General features: G+C 46.6%; 1 protein-coding gene across 1 annotated transcript in view; it reads left to right on the top strand.

The window, feature by feature from the left end:
* Positions 1 to 19,037, top strand: part of ARID2 (AT-rich interaction domain 2) — a 581,863-nt gene that overhangs the window by 377,681 nt on the left and 185,145 nt on the right. Inside the window, exon 13 of the mRNA XM_030215750.1 lies at positions 4,393 to 4,527. Coding sequence (XP_030071610.1) covers positions 4,393 to 4,527 — 135 coding nt within the window. The remainder of the gene's footprint in view (positions 1 to 4,392; positions 4,528 to 19,037) is intronic.

The raw sequence follows: 19,037 nt of genomic DNA on the forward strand, positions 1-19,037 counted from the left end.
AGCTTGGCAGATGTTGAGATTGCTGGGCCACATGGCCTCACAGTTCATGTGACTCCCATGGCCCGCCTTCACATGAGATCTGCTTAATGGACCCTAGCTTCCCAGTGGTTTCAGGCTGCTGGGGATCTAGAAGACGTGATCCACCTGTCCACGAGTTTTCTCAAATCCCTGTATTGGTGGATGATTTGGTCCAATTTGACTCTGGGACGTCCTTTCCAAATTCCTCAGCCACAAAAAGTGCTGACTACGGATGCGTTTCTCCTGGGGTGGGGAGCTCATGTCGATGGGCTTCACACCTAGGGAAGCTGGTCCCTCCAGGAACGCGATCTGCAGATCAATCTTCTGGAGTTACGAGCGATCTGGAACGCTCTGAAGGCTTTCAGAGATCGGCTGTCCCACCAAATTATCCAAATTCAGACAGACAACCAGGTTGCCATGTATTACATCAACAAGCAGGGGGGCACCGGATCTCGCCCCCTGTGTCAGGAAGCCGTCAGCATGTGGCTCTGGGCTCGCCGTCACGGCATGGTGCTCCAAGCCACTTATCTGGCAGGCGTAAACAACAGTCTGGCCGACAGGTTGAGCAGGATTATGCAACCTCACGAGTGGTCGCTCAATTCCTGTGTAGTGCGACAGATCTTCCAGGTGTGGGGCACCCCCTTGGTAGATCTCTTTGCATCTCGAGCCAACCACAAAGTCCCTCAGTTCTGTTCCAGGCTTCGGGCCCACGGCAGACTGGCATCGGATGCCTTCCTCCTGGACTGGGGGGAAGGTCTGCTGTATACTTATCCTCCCATACCTCTAGTGGGGAAGACTTTGTTGAAACTCAAGCAAGACCGAGGCACCATGATTCTGATTGCTCCTTTTTGGCCGCGTCAGATCTGGTTACCTCTTCTTCTGGAGTTGTCCTCCAAAGAACCGTGGAGATTGGAGTGTTTTCCGACCCTCATCACACAGGACGAAGGGGCGCTTCTGCATCTTAACCTCCAGTCTCTGGCTCTCATGGCCTGGATGTTGAGAGCGTAGACTTTGCCTCTTTGAGTCTGTCAGAGGGTGTCTCCCGCATCTTGCTTGCTTCCAGGAAAGATTCCACTAAGAGGAGTTACTTCTTTCTATGGAGGAGGTTTGCTGTCTGGTGTGACAGCAAGGCCCTAGATCCTCGCTCTTGTCCTACACAGACCCTGCTTGAATACCTTCTGCACTTGTCTGAGTCTGGTCTCAAGACCAACTCTGTAAGGGTTCACCTTAGCGCAATCAGTGCATACCATTACCGTGTGGAAGGTAAGCCGATCTCGGGACAGCCTTTAGTTGTTCGCTTCATGAGAAGTTTGCTTTTGTCAAAGCCCCCCGTCAAACTTCCTATAGTGTCATGGGATCTCATTGTCGTTCTCACCCAGCTGATGAAACCTCCTTTTGAGCCACTGAACTCCTGCCATCTGAAGTACTTGACCTGGAAGGTCATTTTCTTGGTGGCAGTTACTTCAGCTGGTAGAGTCAGTGAGCTTCAGGCCCTGGTAGCCCAGGCCCCTTACATCAAATTTCATCATAACAGAGTAGTCCTCCGCACTCACCCTAAGTTCTTGCCAAAGGTTGTGTCGGAGTTCCATCTGAACCAGTCAATTGTCTTGCCAACATTCTTTCCCCGTCCTCATTCCTGCCCTGCTGAACGTCAGCTGCACACATTGGACTGCAAAAGAGCATTGGCCTTCTATCTGAAGCGGACACAGCCCAACAGACAGTCCGCCCAATTGTTTGTTTCTTTTGATCCCAACAGGAGGGGAGTGGCTGTGGGGAAACGCACCATATCCAATTGGCTAGCAGATTGCATTTCCTTCACTTACGCCCAGGCTGGGCTGGCTCTTGAGGGTCATGTCACGGCTCATAATGTTAGAGCCATAGCAGCGTCGGTGGCCTACTTGAAGTCAGCCATTATTGAAGAGATTTGCAAAGCTGCGACGTGGTCATCTGTCCACACATTCACATCTCATTACTGCCTGCAGCAGGATACCCTATGCGACAGTTGGTTCGGGCAGTCAGTGCTTCAGAATCTGTTCGGGGTTTAGAATCCAACTCCACCCCCCTAGGCCCATGTTTATTCTGTTCCAGGCTACACACTCAGTTAGTTGGAAAAATTGTTAGGTCAATCTCAGTTATGTCCTCGCCGTTGCGAGGCCCAATTGACCATGTTTGTTGTTTTGAGTGAGCCTGGGGGCTAGGGATACCCCATCAGTGAGAACAAGCAGCCTGCTTGTCCTCGGAGAAAGCGAATGCTACATACCTGTAGAAGGTAATCTTTGAGGACAGCAGGCTGGTTGTTCTCACAAACCCGCCCGCCTCCCCTTTGGAGTTGTGTCTTCCCTTGTCTTTGTCTTGCTACATATGGGACTGACGAATACGAGCCGTGAAGTTCCGATTGGAGGGGCTGCCGTGGACGTCACCCATCAGTGAGAACAATCAGCCTGCTGTCCTCGTAGAATACCTTCTACAGGTATGTAGCATTCGCTTTATTTAACTGAGGAGTCGCACTCGCATGATGGGCAGGAAATCAGTCCGCGCATGCGCGCGCTCCAGAAGACTCTGGAAAAACATTTTTTTAATATTTTACTTGCAAAATGCCGGTTCCCGAGCTGACGCGGACGTCGACCCACATGTGAGAACAATCAGCCTGCTGTCCTCGGAGAATACCGGCTACAGGTAAGTATCTCAATGGGTTGCTCCGAGAGTCTAAAATCTAGAGAAAAAAAAACTCAACTGTGGGATTCCCTACTAGTGTGTCTGATTCCTCCAGCTGGTTGATGGATAACGTAAAATTGGTTATCAGTAATGAAGTTTCTTTGTTGACAGCAAGATAAATGAGAGACACATCCCACCCCACCTACTTTGAGGAGTTAACACAAGTCCTTGCAGTAGACTGAGAGGACTTGCAACATAGCAGTTGCATGCATAGTTCGTCCTGCACCTGCTTAGAGAACATTTCTGTCTACGTCTGGGCAGTCAAATGGTGCCACCTATTGTCTCTGACTTATTCTATTGTTTTTGAAGTATCCTGTGACAGGTAAGTGACTTTGTTTACAATTTGTGGAGAGAGAGAGGTCATGGTCAAGAAAGAAGAGAATATGTATATTTTCTGCTGATGTATTTCTTGCACAGGCAGTCTTACAGCGTTAAAGCTGAAATAAAACCATGTTTAGTTGCCAAAAGTAGTTACAAAACATGTCACTGAGTGAATCAAGAAATTTAAAGATGATGTAAGTTGATGATCAGGAAAAGTAGGGTCTAGAGAGGGGTTCTCAACCCAATCCTCAGGGCATAGCCAGTCAGTCAGATTTTCAGGATAACCACAATGCATATGCAAAAGATAAATTAGCTTATACTTCCCCCATTGTATACAAATCTTATCTCATGTGTATTCATTGTGGGCATCCCTTAAACCTGACTTGGTTGCATGTGTCTTGAGGACTGGGTTGAGAACCCCTGGTCTAAATGAAAAGGAACATGTTAGGAACAAAGTAGAAACCATCGGGCATGATTAGAATGCACAGAGAGAATCAGAAGTATCAGCATAATGATTAAGGCATCCATAATCTTCAAGTAGTTCTGTGATATACTTTGTCAAAGTAAAAGCAGATAAATAACATTTGGTACAGCTGGTCTGCCTGAAATTTGCACATTTATTTTTAAAAGAATCGTGATAGCAAAATAAGTTTATTTTCTATTTAGGTTTGTCAGTCCTAAAGCATAATAACTTGCATGCCTGTGGACCAATCAGGGTTAAATTTAACGGCATGTGAAAAATTCTTGGATGCACTGGATTAAAAATTACCTCAAATCCTGTAAGGTAATTTTCAGTAGAGTCAAAGTTTAAACTTGCTCCAAAACCATGTGTGTACAGGATTTGTTCCTATTTGCTCTGAATCTACCAATACATTTGGTCTAGGCAGTAAAATTGTTCTCTGATAAAACTCATCTGTTAAACTTTCAAGATGACAAAATAACATGACTTTATTATTTTAATTAATTAAAATAATAAAATCTGTCATCTTATTTACTAAATAGTTCTCTGCTCTAGTGGCAGTGTTAACAGCCCCTGTTAGGGATGATAATGGGGAGAGTCATAGTCATTGCACAGTGGCCATATTTTTTGGTTGGATTTAGAGCCCATAAATACAGAATTCTGGAAGGAGCTCTCTCATTCACAGCCTCTGGCTGAGAACTGTAGCTGATAGACTAAATACATTGGGAGAGAATCTGTAGCTGAAAATAAAGGATTATGATGTCCAGATTCTGGCCCCATTTCTGATTGAGCTGGAAGTCGATGGAATGGGAAGAAACTTCTATGTCAAAAATATGTTCAGATATTTCACAGCTTTTTTTTTCCTCTTTCTTTTTTAGGTTGAATGCACATTTTGAAGTAAACCTAGATTGTTCAGTCTCTCGAGCAGAAATTTACTCTGAGTACCTTTCCACTTGCAGTAAATTAGCTCGAGGTGGAATCCTAACATCAACTGGATTTTATAAATGTCTTAGGTAGGTTCATAGTCTGTATATAAACATTATTGGAAACTGAAAAAATTAATCATTGGTATTTTTATGCTTTTGTATAGTAAATGCTTGCTATTGAATAGAGGAGGAAAATATTTAGAAAATGTTGGTGCCAATAAATATTTTAGAGGAGAAAACCTTTTTTTTGTACTTTTTGTTGCTATAATTTGAGGCTCATTTTCAAAGCACACAGACTTGCAAAGTTACATAGGTTACGTGACTTTATAAGTCTATGTGATTTGAAAATGAGCACCTTTGTTTTTGTCTGCCCTTTTTTTTTTGTTTTGTTTTTGCCTTGTTTATGCTTTTGCTCTTTCTCTTCCTAACCACCTATGTCCCTTTCCCTGCAGATACTTTCCATTCTGTTCTTCTAGCCTCTCTTCCTCCTCTCCTCCCCTTTGTCTATCCAGCATTCTCATCGGCCAAGTGACAGGAAGAAGCCCCTGACCGATGCAGATCTTTTATACTCCAGGCTGCAGTGGTTCCATGTAGTCTCACCCATGTTGCCAGGTGCTGACACTTAAGCACCCTGGTATCAGGGATATTGCCACCCCATTGTTAAATGTGAACAGAGATCTATTTTCGAAATATCAGTTTCAGGTACTATCTTGTTGAAAGTACTTTTTAAAAAACATATGACAAATTTTTTTACAGTGTTTTTGAAATGTTTCATTTAATCACTTCAAGCTGTGATTGTCTTAGATATTTTCTCTGAAAACAAGTAGAATCTACAAACAGACATATGTGGGATGTTATCACACTCACTCGTGATTAGAGTCTTCCCAGCGGTGTAACAGGTTTTTTTTCGAAGTGTTAGTAAAACACTTATGAGCATGCATGGTAGTTCCCATAGCTGCTCCGATCCTGTAGCATGCACAGTTTATTTCCAGTGCCTGAAAAGCATTTTCAGTAGACTTTTTATGGTCCTTTGGCTGCAGCATGCCTCAAAACCTTTCTGTGAGGTCTTTTTGTTCCCTATTCAGGTTTGCCTTAAGTTCAAACTGACAGAATTAGATGGAAAACTAAAACTATCATTTGAGAACTCAAGTATGCAGCTAGGAAGACAGAGCACTGAGTATTGAGCAAAGTCATGGAAGCATTGGCACAGCTGACCTGAGGCATGGGATTCTGGAGACTGCTGTTTGATTTCCACAGTGACTGCATGTAGAGTTCAGATCTGACTTTCATTTAAGACATTCGCTGTGATAATCTCCAGAGGCTTTGCTTCGTACCTCCAGCAATTATGGAAAGCCAGTACAGCTGCTGAATTCCACCACCTCATGGACTTTGAGAAAGAGTTCGAAATGAGAAGAATATACATAGTAGTTCAACGTGTAAAAGGTACATGATAGCATAAAGCAAGCAGTTATATTCCACTTAAAACACTGAGTTACCTGCCTGTGGCTGCCTTCTCTTTGATGCCTAGTATTTATGAGCCAACACTGGTTTGGTACTTAATGAGCTTAGCCACAAGGTCAATTCTGTCCCGAGAAGGGCCCAAACCAGCCTAAGTTGCACATGTTGGTATAGCCTGGATCTGTGTCAAATCTTGCACTGTGAGAAGACATGATCAGAATTCCATATTTTATGATCTTCCTCGCCTCCACCCCCCAGTAGCATCCTTTCAAATGTACATAGTACAATATTAGCCATACTATTTTGTAAATGCTACAGAAATTCATGACTCTTCCTGCAAGAATTTCAAAGTGATTTTGGTTCACACTTAGATTTTGAGGTTATATCAAGAACCTCAGTAAGGATCATTAATGTACATTGGGGTAGCATGACTGTAAATATTGGGGGTACAAGACAGGTTCACAAACGTGCCATGTACTGGAGTGAATCTATTTGGATGCAGTTCATCCAATCCATGGATTTAAAAAAAATGACATTACACTTCAGACCCTCTCCACTAACACCCTCAAATGTCCCTCTGCATTCAACAGTACTGGCATTAGAGCTTGTGAAGTTCTTTTCTTTTTTTTTTTTTAAATTTGTAGAAGAATTTATTGAATTGGAGAAAAACAATTCAAATACAAATTGCATGCCGTAAAATACAAAAGAAAATTACATTCCTCAATGAACAAAATTATGTTACAAACAGCACTAATTCGGTATAACAGACTATAAACACTCTCCCAAGACAGAAGTTAGATAACAAAGTTCTCCTAGTATTTATAACCAGTTCGCCCCCCCCCCCCCCCCCCCCCCCCCCCCCCCCGCATAGACCCCCATGCTTTCCATGATTCATCATGAACAATGTGACACAAAAGGAGCCCAAATACCTTCCCACTTGGACAAAGTTTTATGACGTTTAGACCAGAGTCTCTCTATCTCACAAATATACCACAGCTTGTTTAACCACTGAGCCAGTGAAGGAACTGTAGGAGATTTCCAGTGAGCCGCTAAGGTAACCCTAGCAGCAGACATGGCATGACGGACCAATAATGATTGTGATGTAGTGAGACCAGGCGTTTTTTTAGGGAATAGGAAACATTTAGGAGACCACTTTATTGGCCTACCTAACCAGCTCTGGAGCCTGTGCTGGACAGCTTTCCAGTAATCCTGGGCTTTATTACATGATCACCACAGATGGCCCATGGTCCCCCTCTGTCCACATTCCCTCCAACACAGCGGTGATGCCGAGGGGAACGTGGTGAAGACAAACTGGGGTCAAATACTACCTATATAACACTTTAACAGCATTCTCTTTGGAAGGGATAGAAATGGAAATCTTCGCTAGAGCAAGTTCCATGCAATTCCAGTCATCATCACCCTGTGTCACCCCCAGCTCCCAATGCCAACGCATATGATGATCAACTAGAGGCCGTACTTTCCTACATTGGTAAGAATACAGACAAGTAATAAGACCTCTCGTTCCCTTAGATTCCTCACATAAATCCTCCAAAAAGGAATCTTCCCGAAGAATCTTAGCCTTAATATCAGCCTTTGAAAGAAAATGCTTCGCTTGTATATATGCAAAGGTATTCACAGGCGAGATCCCATACATTCCAACTAATACATTAAAAGTGGTCCCGCCGTACCTTCAGCACTTGAACCTGCAAAGATGAGTGCAACAAGATAGCAACTCCCCGCTTCTTTGATACGTCAGCAGCAGAAGCACAAAAGACATGGGTAATGATGATGGACCAAGAGCCTCTCATGTTCCCGTTTTAAGTGGGTCTCCTGAAGAAAGATAACATGCGCCTTTTAGGAGCTGAGTTCCTTAAATATCTTCTGGCATTTTTGTAGAGAATTAAGACCTTTAACGTTGTATGTCAAAAACTTTAAGTCCATACTCATTTAAACAACATTATCTAAGCCCATTACAATAGGCATATAAGTAGAAAGTGAGAAGAAAGATAGAAAAACACCCCCCCCCCCCCAACCAACTAACCCCCAGACAAAGAATCTCCTCCCTCCCAATTCTCCTGCATGGGGAAACAGAAGGAAGAGCCACCCACAAGCGCAGCACGACTCAAACCATATCCCGCCCACCCACCCCCACAAACCTGATCTTCCTAACCATTTCAAACACCACCTTAATACTCAAGCTTCCTACCCCTACTCCATTAACACAGTCACACACAGCATTCACCTCTCCTAAACATCCACCTGCCACATTCCCACTTGACACCCATAAAGAGTGACAAGTTAAATCACAAAGCTTAATTATAGATAACAGTGAGCCGAGTTGAGTAATTAAAGCAAGCAACTATTCAAGTGTTCTTAAACTTGCTGACAACTCTCTTCCACTGCTGAAGTTTAGCCCTGGTAGTTGAACTCAGTTCGACCGTAGGCTCCTCAGCAGTAGTCAGTCCCATCTCTTTTAAGATCTTCCAGATTTCAGATAGGGAACGCAATCGATGCATCTTCCCACCAGCTGTGAAGCAAAGGGGAAAGCCCACCTGTATCAATTTTTATTCTTGATCAGAACATCCAGTGCAGGTTTCATTGTGCGCCTTAAATTGAAGGTGAATTGAGACAGATCTTGAAAAACTGTGACTCTCCCCTCGTATTCCACACTATTCAGCTGGCGGGCCCTCTGCAGCACCTGATCTTTCACTGCATAAGAACCAAAGCCGATGATGATGTCCAGGGGACGATTGTTAATCGGTTTACCTAGTGCTCTGTGGGCTCTGTCTATCACAAAGTCCTCAGAGTCCAGAAACTTCCCACATATCAGCTTGGCAATCACTGGAACATCCTCTTTGCCACCTGATTCAGGGACCCCACACAGACGTAAATTGTTGCACCTTCCTCGATTCTCCAAATAGTCTATTTTATGCAGCATTTCTTCATGTGAGGCAGTTAAGTGCTTAAGACGGGCATCAGCCGCATTTAGAAACTCATCTTGGGTCTCTGCACGTGTCTCGAGCTCTTCCACGCGGCCACCTAGCTCCTGCAAGTCAACACAGAGAACATCCGTGCGATGTAATATCTCTTCCTTAGAAACTTTTATCTCGCTGCGGATCTCGTTAAGGCAGGTTGTTAATTCCTTAGGTAAACAACGTGAAGAACTACCCGAGCATACCTCAGCCGTAGACAAGTCTGAGTCAGAGCGCAAAATGCACTCGGATGAAACATGGCGCTTCGGGACCTTGCCCGCCGACCTGCCAGGCTGTCGCTGAGTTTCCTTGCAGACCGCCGACATTTCAGCTTATCAGGTTAATCCAGGAAGCGATAGATTCTATTCGAGTAGGATTTTTATGCCAAATATCTGGCAAAAGACTGCCAATGTCGCCAATTAATCACAGGGGTACTGCGGAGCTACGGACTCAAGCAGCCATCCGCGCTCGTGACGTCACTTCCTCTCATGAAGTTCTTTTCTTACAGAAAACCCTATCAGGTTTTGACCCATCAGAACTTAGGTCTCAGTGTAAAGACAGCAATGTGGAGCTTAGAGGTTGTGTTTTGACTGAATCTGGAAATGCTAGCCTGTACTCCTTTCTTAGTTCTTCTTGCAAACAACTATTTACTCATTATAACTTCCCACAAATGGGTCTTTCATTAATAAAAGAATTACAGGATTGTGTCTTAAAATAATTCTCAAATTGCCCTTCTAGAAGAGCATTATCACTTAACAATAGCAAGAGCTTCTCAGGCTGTAAAGCTCACCCTTCTATCTGGCCTAAGCAGAGCATACACTGCAAGACAGCATAGTGATTTTTTTTCCAGCTAATTTCTGGTCCCTAAAAATGGTGACTTCCATCCTGTGCTAGATTTCAGGGTCTTGAAGAAATACCTTAGAAGTTTAAGATGGGTATTTTAAGCACTTTAAGTATTCTAATAAGTAGCATAGACTTACTGTGTTTGCTGAGTTTAAAGGAAGCCTATACTACATTGAAATAGGGATACATTCCAGGCATAGGAAGTATCTCAACACCATCTCCAGTATCTCGTTTTGCCTGGTTATCCATGAAATGCTTAGCAATAATCACAGTAGTCTTACACAAACTAGGGGTCCATATGTTTTCCTGCTTGGAAGGTTGACTACTCAGGGACATTTCTCGGACAAACAGAAAATTCATGTAGAACAGTATATGTTTAGCTGGCATTACCAGTGTTGGTCAGCTTCCTCAAATTTAATCTGAGTCAGTCTCCTCAGGCTTCATAAGGTCTGTACTAGACACAGACACAGCTTTAAACTATAGCTTTCCTTCCTGATAGCAGGAACTAGGATGTAGTGTCTGCAGTGGAGGGAGCAATTGATCATTTTGAGAATATTGGCTTTAACAGGTTTGTCATCCTTAGAAGGTTATATCAGCATCTACTGTACAGTGTCAGGGCCATGGCCGCTTTATTATTGCCCATCTCAGATCTATCTCAATAAAAATGATTTGCAAAGATATGTCACTGACATCAGTCAATAGATTACAATACTATTACTGCCTTGGCAAAGATTCTCCAGATCTGGGCATTTTATTTACAAGATTATGTTGTTGATTAGAGTCTAAGAACCACCTTCCCTAGATCCCATTTGTTTTGGGGTTTTTTTTTTTTTTGTTTGTTTTTTTATGTGATGTTTAAAAAAAGAAAAAAAAAAAGACAGCCCTTATCTGAAGAGTCCACATATTCAGATTTGCTGATTTTTTTTCAATCTCATGAAAGGGAGTGCAGCTCCTGAAAATGTATTTAGTCCAATAAAAGATATCAGCTTATATATATATATTTTGTTCACATGTCCTCAGTTGTCTTTAGAGAGATAAGGGCTACTTAATTATAACATGTTCTCTAAAAACTGAGTTTTCAGTCACAATTTTCTTCCCACTTCTGGAATTTACATAATTCCTCCCTGTTGAACTGAGGCATGTTGTACAAACTGTTGCTAAGTGGGAACTGTCATATATTCTCAGAACTGTTTTACCAACACTTCGAGGAAACATCCAGAAAGAATCTAGTCAACACATGTGATTTTACCACATGGATATAACTGGTAATTCTGCTGTTTTCAGAGAACTCTTACAGATAGGCAGCTACATTTTCAACTTTTTCCATATGGTTCATCATTGGTCACTGTTATTTAAGTATAAATGTTATTCCTTAATCTTTTTGTGAGAAAAGCAAGTAAGGTTTTTTTTTTTAAATTGCTTTGCTTTGGAGCATAGTAATGAGTGACATGGAAACTTTGATGTTTCTTTTTGCCATGTAATAGTATTTCTCCGAGGACAAGCAGGCTCAAATTCTTACGTGTGGGTTGTCATCCGCGACTGCCCAGGAGACGGAAGAAACTTCAAAGCTTTCAAGAACGTTCTCGAATGTTCTGCCGCGCGGGCAGCTTCCCGCCCGCGAAGTGAAAGTGAGAGATCAGTTTTCTTTCCTCTGCGGTTCTACACGGTTGGGTTTTGCTACCGCTGTAGTATTTCGGTTTCAGGAGACGACGACAGTGTTTTATCGCTGTTTCCTTTTTCTGTCTTTTCGTCATTATTATAACCCCAAAAACAAAAAAAAAAGAATTCCTTTTTTTTCCCCCCTTAGAATTTCTGTATCCTTTTAAATTTCCTTTGTTTTTGTCGCAACCACCTTTTAGGCCACTCGGTCGGGTTTTCTTCCCTCTTTTTGTGGCTTTTTGATTGGCACCACCCTAAGATTTCGTAAATGCTATTTTTCCGCCCGTGGCATCGAGGACTCCCAGCAGCTTCAAGCGTTGTACTCGCTGCAACCGGACCATCTCGAGCACTGACCCTCACGCATGGTGTCTTCAGTGCCTTGGGCCTGACCATCTTCCAGCTTGTAAGCTCTGTAAGTTAATGCAGAAAAGGATCCAAGTGGCTCGAGAGACTCAGCGTGAGAAACTTTTTCCTGAGCGGTCCGGTCCTTCGACATCGGCACCGAGGGCATCGACGTTGAGGGAGGCAGCGACACCGAGAGCACAGGTAATGGCTGCCAAGAGACTGCATCGAGCTGGGAGCAGCGAGGCATCGAGTGGGTCTCCACCCATCTCGAGGCCTACTGCTATGCAGGCCCCCCTGGGACCGACCTTCGTTGGACCCGGCCCCAAGGAGGCATGAGGATTCCACGTCCTCCTCATCGGTACTGAGGAGTGTCGATGACGGGCGTCAAGCGAAGGTTAAGAAGCATCATCATCAATGTCCTTCCAGACACGGTACTGAGAGCTCCGGGGAACCGAGGGAGTCGGCACCCGAGAAGCATCGGCGCCGGTAGGACCGCTCACCCTCTTTACAAGAGGTGCCGATGCTTCGGTCGTCTGACAGCCTGGTTCAAGCTCTCGAGCCCCCTCAGATTTTGGCACCGACTCCTGCACCGACCCCACAGCCTTTTCCGATGGCGACTCTCGATTAGCGCATCCAGGTCCTTCTTCTAGAGCTTCTGGAAGGATTGCTTTGTCAGTCGACTTTGGTGTCAAGGGTGCTTGCGCCTCCCGTACCGACTGCAGAGACGGCATCTGGGCCATCACCTGTGAGGGGGTCCCTACCCTCGGTACTGCTTGCAGTACCGGAGCCGGTTGCCACCCGGGTCGACTCCCCCTCGGCGTCGGTGGAGGAAGCTTCACCGGAGTCCAGGCAGGGGTCGACTTCTCGACATCCCCCACGAGGTCGTCGATCCTCGAAGTCAAGGCAGGCTCGGGTTCGGGCTACTCTTAGAGAGCTTCTGTCCAATGCCGAAGAGGAGTGCTCATGGGAAGAAGAGGAAGACCCCAGGTACATTTTGGAGGAAGTCCTCTGGGCTTCCCTCTGATCCTACTCCACCAATTGAAGTAAGAATGTCTACACCTGAGAGTCTTACTTTCTCATCCTTTGTACAGGAAATGTCTAAGGACATTCCATTCCCTATGGAGCTTCTGGATGAGCCCAGGGCTGAGATGCTCGAGGTCCTGGATTAGCTTTCTCCACCTGCAGAGGTTGCAACGGCCCCCCTGCAGAATACACTCAGGGAAGTGCTGATGCGGAACTGGTCTTGCCGTCTTTCTAATCCAGTGGTCCCCAAGAAGTCTGAGTCCCAGTACAGACTCCATGGAGAACCTGTAATGGTGAAGGCCCAACTGCCTCACGATTCCATGGTGGTGGACTCTGCTCTCAGAAGAGCCAAGAGCACTAGAGACTCTACTTCGGCGCCCCCAGGCAGAGAGTCTAGGACCTTGGATTCTTTTGGGAGGAGAGCGTATCAGGGCGCAATGCTCGCCGCCAAGATCCAAAAATACCAGCTCTACACGAGCATTCACTTATGGAACTCGGTGAGGCAACTGTCCAGATTAGTTGAAGCACTTCCTGTGGAGCTTGCTGAACCTTTTCACCAGGTGGTCAGGCAGCAGAAGGCGTGTCGCAGATTCCTGGCCAGGGGGTCTTACGACAGTTTGGTGTGGCATCCCAAGTAGCAGCTCAAGGTATAGTGATGCGCAGACTTTCATGGCTGCGTGTCTCTGACCTGGATCAGAAGACCCAACAGCGAATGGCGGATGTTCCTTGCCGGGGTGATAATCTCTTCGCAGAAAAAGTAGAGGATATGGTTGATCAGATGAAAAAGCATCATGATGCCATGGATTCTCTCTCCCACCGGATGTCTTCTGCTACTGCCTCCTCATCCAGGAGGATTTTTGGAGGGAGGAGGAGTGCTTCCTATTCCTACAATAGGCGTAGGTACACTCCTGCCTCTCGTCAGCCGGTTCAGGCTCAGTCCCAGCATGTACATTCTCGTCAACGCCGTGCATCTAAGGCCCCTAGGGCTCCCCAGCAAAAGCAAGGGATGGGCTTTTGACTGGCTCCAGTGCAGCATAGCCGCAGTAAAAGTATCCATACCGGGCGACTTGCCTGTCGGGGGGAGGTTGATATTTTTTTACCAAAGGTGGCCTTTTATAACCTCGACAGGTGGGTTTTTCAAATAGTCCGGTTAGGATACACAGACTGGCATCCAAGCCTCCAAATTGCCCACCGGGAGCTCAATCCTTCAGCTCCCAGCACAAGCAGGTACTTGCAGAGGAACTCTCCGCCCTTCTAAAAGTCAATGCGGTCGAACCCATTCCACCAGGGGAAGAAGGGCTGGGATTCTATTCTAGGTACTTCCTTGTGCATAAGAAACCTTCAGTTTCGGCTTGGAACTCAGCACTTTCAGTACTGTGTACTGCCCTTTGGCCTAGCATCTGCGCCCAGGATCTTCATAAAGTGCTTGGCAGTTGTCGCAGCATCGCTACGCAGACTGGGAGTGCATGTGTTCCCTTATCTCGACAATTGGCTGGTGAAGAACACTTTGGAGGCAGGGTCTCTACGGCCCATGCAGATGACTGTTCAACTGCTGGAGCTACTGGGGTTTGTAATAAATTATCCCAAGTCCCATCTTGTTCCGGTGCAAAAATTAGAATTCATTTGAGTTCTGTTGGACACACGCACGTCTCAAGCTTATCTTCCCCAGGCATGGGCAGACAATCTTCTTGCTCTAGTGTCCTTGGCTCGAGCGTGTCAACAGATCACAGCTCGGCAGATGTTGAGACTTTTAGGGCACATGGCCTCCAAAGTTCATGCGACTCCCATGGCATGTCTACATATGAGATCAGCTCAGTGGACCCTAGCGTCCCAGTGGTGCCAAGCCACAAGGGATCTAGAGGATGTAATCTATCTCTCCACCGACTTTTGCAGTTCCCTTCAGTGGTGGACCATTCGATCCAATCTGACCTTGGGACGTCCATTCCAAATTCCTCAGCCACAAAAAGTGCTGACGACGGATGCATCCCTCCTAGGGTGGGGAGCTCATGTACTTCACACTCAAGGGGTTTGGTCCTTTCAGGAAAAAAGTCTTCAGATCAACATCCTGGAATTGCGAGCGATTTGGAACGCTCTCAAGGCTTTGAGACCGGCTGTCCAACCAGATCATCCAAATTTAGACAGACAATCAGGTTGCTATGTATTACACCAACAAGCAGGGGGGTACCGGATCTCGCCCTCTGTGTCAGGAAGTCGTCAGGATGTGGCTTTGGGCTCACCATCATGGAATGTTTCTCCAGACCACATACCTTGCAGACGTAAACAACAGTGTGGCCGACAGGTTGAGCAGGATCATGCAACCTCACGAGTGGTCACTCAACAATGACGTTCGCAAGATCTTTCGAGCATAGGGCACCCCCTCGGTGGATCTTTTTGCCAATCAAACCAATCACAAGGTCCCTCAATTCTGTTCCAGACTTCAGGCACACGACAGACTAGTCAGATGCCTTTCTCCTACATTGGGGAACAGGCCTTCTATATGCGTATCCTCCCATACCTCTAGTAGGGAAAACTCTGCTGAAACTCAGGCAAGACCATGGAACCATGATTCTGATTGCACCTTTCTGGTTCCCTCTTCTTCTGGAGTTGTCCTCCGAAGAACCGTGGAGATTGGACTGTTTTCTGACCCTCAGAACGAGGGGTCGCTTCTACATCCCAACCTCCAGTCTCTGGCTCTCACGGCCTGGATGTTGAGAAGTTAGAAGTTGCCTCTTTAGGCCTTTCAGAGGGTGTCTCCTGAGTCTTGCTTCCAGAAAAGATTCCACGAAAAAGTGTTATTCTTTTAACATAGTAGATGACTGCAGAAAAAGACCTGCACGGTCCATCCAGTCTGCCCAACAAGATAAACTCATATGTGCTACTTTTTGTGTATACCTTACCTTGATTTGTACCTGTCCTTTTCAGGGCACAGACCGTATAAGTCTGCTCAGCACTATCCCCACCTCCCAACCACCAGTCCCGCCTCCCACCACCGGTTCTGGCACAGACCGTATAAGTCTGCCCAGCACCATCCCCACCTCCCAACCACCAGTCCCGCCTCCCACCACCGGCTCTGGCACAGACCGTATAAGTCTGCCCAGCACATCCCCGCCTCCCGCCACTGGCTCTGCCACCCAATCTCGGCTAAGCTCCTTAGGATCCATTCCTTCTGAACAGGATTCCTTTATGTTTATCCCACGCATGTTTGAATTCCGTTACCGTTTTCATTTCCATCACCTCCCGCTGAAGGGCATTCCAAGCATCCACTACTCTCTCTGTGAAAAAATACTTCCTGACATTTTTATTGAGTCTGCCCCCCTTCAATCTCATTTCATGTCCTCTCGTTCTGCCGCCTTCGCATCTCCGGAAAAGGTTCGTTTGCGGATTAATACCTTTCAAATATTTGAACGTCTGTATCATATCACCCCTGTTTCTCCTTTCCTCCAGAGTATACATGTTCAGGTCAGCAAGTCTCTCCTCATACGTCTTGTAACGCAAATCCCCATACCATTCTCGTAGCTTTTCTTTGCACCGCTTCAATTCTTTTTACATTCTTAGCAAGATACGGCCTCCAAAACTGAACACAATACTCCAGGTGGGGCCTCACCAACGACTTATACAGGGGCATCAACACCCCCTTTCTTCTGCTGGTCACACCTCTCTCTATACAGCCTAACAACCTTCTAGCTACGGCCACCGCCTTGTCACACTTTATTCTTTTAAATGGAGGAGGTTTGCCGTCTGGTGTGACAGCAAGGCCCTAGATCCCTTTTTTTTGTCCTACACGGACCCTGCTTGAAAACCTTCTACACTTAGAGTCTGGTCTTAAGACCAACTCCGTGAGAGTTCAGCTTAGTGCAATTAGTTCTTACCATCAACGTGTAGAAGGTCAGCCTATCTCTGGACAGCCTTTAGTTGTTTGCGTCATGAGAGGTTTACTTTTGTCAAAGCTCCCTGTTAAACCTCCACCAGTGTCATGAGATCTCAACATCGTTCTCACCCAGCTGATGAATGCTCTTTTTGAGCCACTGAATTCCTGCCACCTGAAGTACTTGACCTGGAAGGTCATTTTCTTGGTGGTTGTTACTTCAGCTCGTAGAGTCAGTGAGCTCCAAGCCCTGGTAGTCCATGCACCTTATATTAAATTTCACCATAACAGAGTAGTCCTCCGCACTCACCCTAAGTTCTTGCCTAAGGTAATGTTGGAGTTCCATCTGAACCAGTCAATTGTCTTGCCAACATTTTTTCTCCATCCACATACCCGCCCTGGTGAGGACAAGTTGCACACCTTGGACTGCAAGAGAGCATTGGCCTTTTACGTGGAGCGGGCAAAGCCCTATCGACTGTCCGCCCAGCTGTTTGTTTCTTTTGATCCCAACAGGATGGGAGTTGCCATCGGAAAACGCACCATCTCCAATTGGCTAGCAGATTGCATTTCCTTCACTTATGCCCAGGGCCATGCCGATGCGGTAAGCGAGGTAAGCGCCGCAGGGGGGCGCCCACCTCTGGAGGGCGCCGCCGCGGTGCTTACCCTCGCCCCGGCGCCCCAGCCCAATCGTGGACGTCGGACGTCCCTGCTGCCCTCACAAGCGTAGCGCTTTTGCGAGGCAGCTCGGGCTCTCCCTCCTTCCTTCCTTAGTTCCCGCTCTGGCTCCCCGATCAGCAGCCCCCCCACCCCCCGCGTGTTTTAACCTTTACTCTCCGACGTGGCAGCGATGTCAATCAATGAAGAACGCACAACAGACTCGTTTCCAGCTTCTCTCTTCACACAGTGTCCCGCCTTCAGCGTCAGCGATGATGCATTTCCTGTTCCCGCGAGGGTGGGACACTGTGTGAAGAGAGAAGCTGGAAACGAGTCTGTTGTGCGTTCTTCATTGATTGACATCGCTGCCACGTCGGAGAGTAAAGGTTAAAACACGCGGGCGGGGGGGGGGCTGCTGATCGGGGAGCCAGAGCGGGAACCAAGGAAGGAAGGAGGGAGAGCCAGAGCTGCCTCGCAAAAACGCTGCAGCCTGCCACATGTAGGGGGGAGGGCAGGGGAGAGGAGAATTGTTGGCCATGTATGGATGCAGGGCAGGGAGAGAGAAGAAATCACTGGACAGGAGGGGAGAGGGCAGAGCAGGGGAGAGAATTGCTGACAGGCATGGATGGGAGGGCATGGATGGGAGGGCAGAGAGGCATGGATGGGAGGGCAGCAGCAGGGCCCAGGGAAAGGACAAATTGCTGGAAGGGGAGGGGAGAAAGGAGGATTGCTAGCTATGGATGCAGCAGGGAAGGGCAGAGAGGAACAAGGATGGACATGGGGGCCCAGGGAGAGTACAATTTGCTGGAAATGGAGGGGAGGGGAGAGAGGAGGATTGCTGGCTATGGATGGAGGAGGGAAGGGCAGAGAGGGACAAGGATGGACATGGGGGCCCAGGGAGAGGACAAATTGCTGGAAATGGAGGGGAGGGGAGAGAGGAGGATTGCTGGCTATGGATGGAGGAGGGAAGGGCAGAGAGGGACAAGAATGGACATGGATGGGAGGGCAGGACCCAGGGAGAGAGAAGAAATTGCTGGAAATGGATATAGAGCAAGAAAGGAGGAAAGTAAAGAAATAAATGGAAAGGAAGCCCTGGAAATGGAGTTAAGAGGACAGATAGCAGCAGACTCAGATACTGGGCCAGCATGATCGGAAAAAGAAAGTCACCAGACAACAAAGGTAAAAAAAAAAATCATTTTATTTTCATTTTAGCGTTTGGAATATGTCCACTTTGAGAATTTACATCTGCTATCTTATTTTGTAATGTATAGCAATTTGTTTCTAAGAATATTGCTGACAGTTCCTGTCAGTGTGGCAAGTGGTGAGCGATCATTTTCACCGGGGGGGGGGGGGGGGGCTGATCATTTTCACGGGGGGGGGGGGGGGCGCCAACTGATAGTCTGCAGGGGGGCGCCAGAGACCCTAGGCACGGCCCTGCTTATGCCCAAACTGGGCTGACTTTAGAGGGCCATGTCACGGCTCACAATGTTAGAGCCATGGCTGCGTCAGTGGCTCACTTAAAGTCAGCCTCCATTGAAGAGATTTGCAAGGCTGCAACATGGTCATCAGTCCACACATTCACATCTCACTACTGCCTTCAGCAAGATACCTGTTGCGACAGTCGGTTTGGGCAATCAGTGCTGCAGAATCTGTTCGGTGTTTAGAATCCAACTACTCCACCCTCCTAAAGCCCATTTATGTTCTGTTCCAGGCTGCACTCTCACCTAGTTCTGTTTCTTTTTAGGTCAATCTAAGTTATGTCCTCGCCGTTGCGATGC

Source organism: Microcaecilia unicolor, chromosome 10 (genome assembly GCF_901765095.1).
Source record: "Microcaecilia unicolor chromosome 10, aMicUni1.1, whole genome shotgun sequence".
NCBI lineage: Eukaryota > Metazoa > Chordata > Amphibia > Gymnophiona > Siphonopidae > Microcaecilia > Microcaecilia unicolor.